This window comes from Austrofundulus limnaeus, unplaced genomic scaffold (assembly GCF_001266775.1).
Source record: "Austrofundulus limnaeus strain Quisiro unplaced genomic scaffold, Austrofundulus_limnaeus-1.0 Scaffold496, whole genome shotgun sequence".
Classification (NCBI taxonomy): Eukaryota; Metazoa; Chordata; class Actinopteri; order Cyprinodontiformes; family Rivulidae; genus Austrofundulus; species Austrofundulus limnaeus.
In genome coordinates, this window is record NW_013952898.1 from 310,340 (window position 1) to 312,656 (window position 2,317).

Genomic DNA, 2,317 nt, shown 5'->3' on the forward strand with positions numbered 1-2,317 from the left:
ATCCAATGTTCTCTGCTTATTCAAGATCATCCATCACGTCGGGGTCACCGAATTGTTGGAAAAATGTGTTGTTCAAAATGGTATGTCCTAATAAAAAGGAATCCGCTGGATTTCTTCTTTAAAACTTTATTTTGAATCTTCTAGACTCCAATCAGGTTCACAGTACAGCACCCAGCACACAGGCCTCAGCGAACAAACTTGGGYTGAATCAAAACAAAGACAAGAGCTCTGCTCTGAGCAGACAYTCTGCAAAACAATGACAACTTCCTCTTCCTACAATAATGAATAGAGCTTATAATGTGTCTTTCTTCCTGGTTACACCCATGGAGGTGTTACCTTTTACGTCAGAACGTAGCTCATTTTGTTTAGACTGAAAGGAAGAACACATGATAACATACCAACTCTTTGTCAGCTTTAACTTTACAGACTGAAATGATCAGAAAGTATAAAATGCAATACTGAATCTAATATTCAWTTWATCAGTTACAAAATTTCCTTCAGTACTGTACATCATCTTGGTTTTAACATTTGATATGTTTACTATTCTCCATCATCAATAAAATATAGGCTTATGAGATGAGCATTCTGTTTTAATTTGCATTTCATACAATATTTAAATTTTTTAAAATTGGGGTTGTACTTTTTTACTGCTTACAACGTAAAACAAATCAGGGAGAAAAAATAAACGGCAGAGCTGAAAATTTTATTTTTGACAAACACACAGAAAGGAGGCCAGCGTAGACGGCTACAGGAAGTTTTAATCTGCAGAGGCGTGAAATACATCCTCTCATTTCTGGTGTCCTGTTCAATAACGACCAGAGTGGTCAGAGTGAGCCTTCTCAGCTCTGGAACTTCATTTCCCATGGGGATCATAAGGATACCAGGCAGAGATGACAGGCTTCAAAAATATGCAGTCACTTCATGGTGTGTGGAGAAAAAACAGCTGAGAAAACTTGCAGACAATATTCAGSGTCAGGTATTCCTATCAAACTGCAGTGAATATASACTGTGCTGGAAATCATAATGCAGAGAGAACACATGAAACCTAACAGGAGTGGGCAAAAAAAAGTGTGTATATATATATATATATATATATATATATATATATATATACACACACACACAAAGACATTGACAAAAAGAATGTCAAAATAGGCATTTCCTCCCCCCAAAATATATACTGTATTTTCTTTAAAAGATAATATTAACAGCAATTTAAACTTAAAAGTTCAAAACTAAAATAAGGAAGTGCTGACCAGGTAGACCAGAATCTCCACCCATAGGAGTTAAAAAAAAAAACTGGCATCAGATGGCTCATCACTTTCACGTCAAAATCTCTAAGTAACTCACTTAGAAAAACATCCAAACCAAAAAGTTCCCATAAAAACTGACAAGATGAGTCAAGGACTGAGCAAAACCGTTGAGGTGTTCGGTGGCAGAAAAGAGGTGAGCCACAGGCCAGTGAGGAAAAAAAAGGTGTCTTTGTGCAACGAGCAAGCCTCCATATTGTGAAATCTAAGAGCTAACAGCAGGCGTCCTCCCGACGATTGTTAGTCTGGCAGTAAAGGATTGCTGTCCACCACCGTCATGCCAAGTACTGCTGCAACGCTGTCTTAGCCCTGATGGAGACACAAAGTCAACATCAGGCAGTTCAACAAGAATTTATTGTTCTGCTGTTTCTGCCAGCCAACCTGTCACTGAGGTTTGGGTCAGATGACTGCGTCAGTTTGTGCAGGAGGTCCACAAAGCCCATCTCCCTCAATTTGTCCTGACGCTCCTGAGAACCTAACAACACAAAGAAAGAAAATAGTTTTTAATTTTGTTTAAAATTTTGTAACAATATACAACCCCAATTCCAAAGCATTTGGGACGTTGAGTAAAACATAAGTAAAAACAGAATACAATGATTTACAAATCCTTTTCAACCTACATTTAAATGAATACACTACAAATTCAAGATATTTAATGTTCAAACACACGATCTTTATTGAATCAGGGCCCCAACGATAGTCAGGTGATAGGCTACATGACCCTCTATGAACAACAGAGCTAATCAAGGTACTAAGACCTATTGTTTGTTCTTTCTGAATTTGAAGCCTGCAACACATTCAAACCAAGCTGGGACAGACATGTTTATCACCGTTACAACAAATTCCCTTTTAACAACATTCTTGCTTGAAGTTAAGTTGCTCAACAGTCTGAGGTCTCGATCATATTTTGCGCTTCATAATCACCACACATTTTCAATGGAAGACAGGTCTGGACTGCAGGCCGGTCAGGTAAGTACCTGCTCTTAGGCCCTGTCCCAGTACCCACC

General features: G+C 38.3%; 1 protein-coding gene across 2 annotated transcripts in view; it reads right to left on the reverse strand.

Annotated features, from left to right (window-relative positions):
* Positions 1 to 682: 682 nt before the first annotated feature.
* The window catches only part of armc8 (armadillo repeat containing 8), a 46,964-nt gene continuing 45,329 nt past the window's right edge, over positions 683 to 2,317 (reverse strand). For both annotated transcript variants that reach the window (XM_014025741.1, XM_014025742.1), the window contains exons 21-22: positions 1,692 to 1,785; positions 683 to 1,619 (exon numbers count right to left, since the gene is read on the reverse strand). In XM_014025741.1, the coding sequence (XP_013881195.1) occupies positions 1,586 to 1,619; positions 1,692 to 1,785 (128 nt within the window). In that variant the 3' untranslated portion in view covers positions 683 to 1,585. The remainder of the gene's footprint in view (positions 1,620 to 1,691; positions 1,786 to 2,317) is intronic.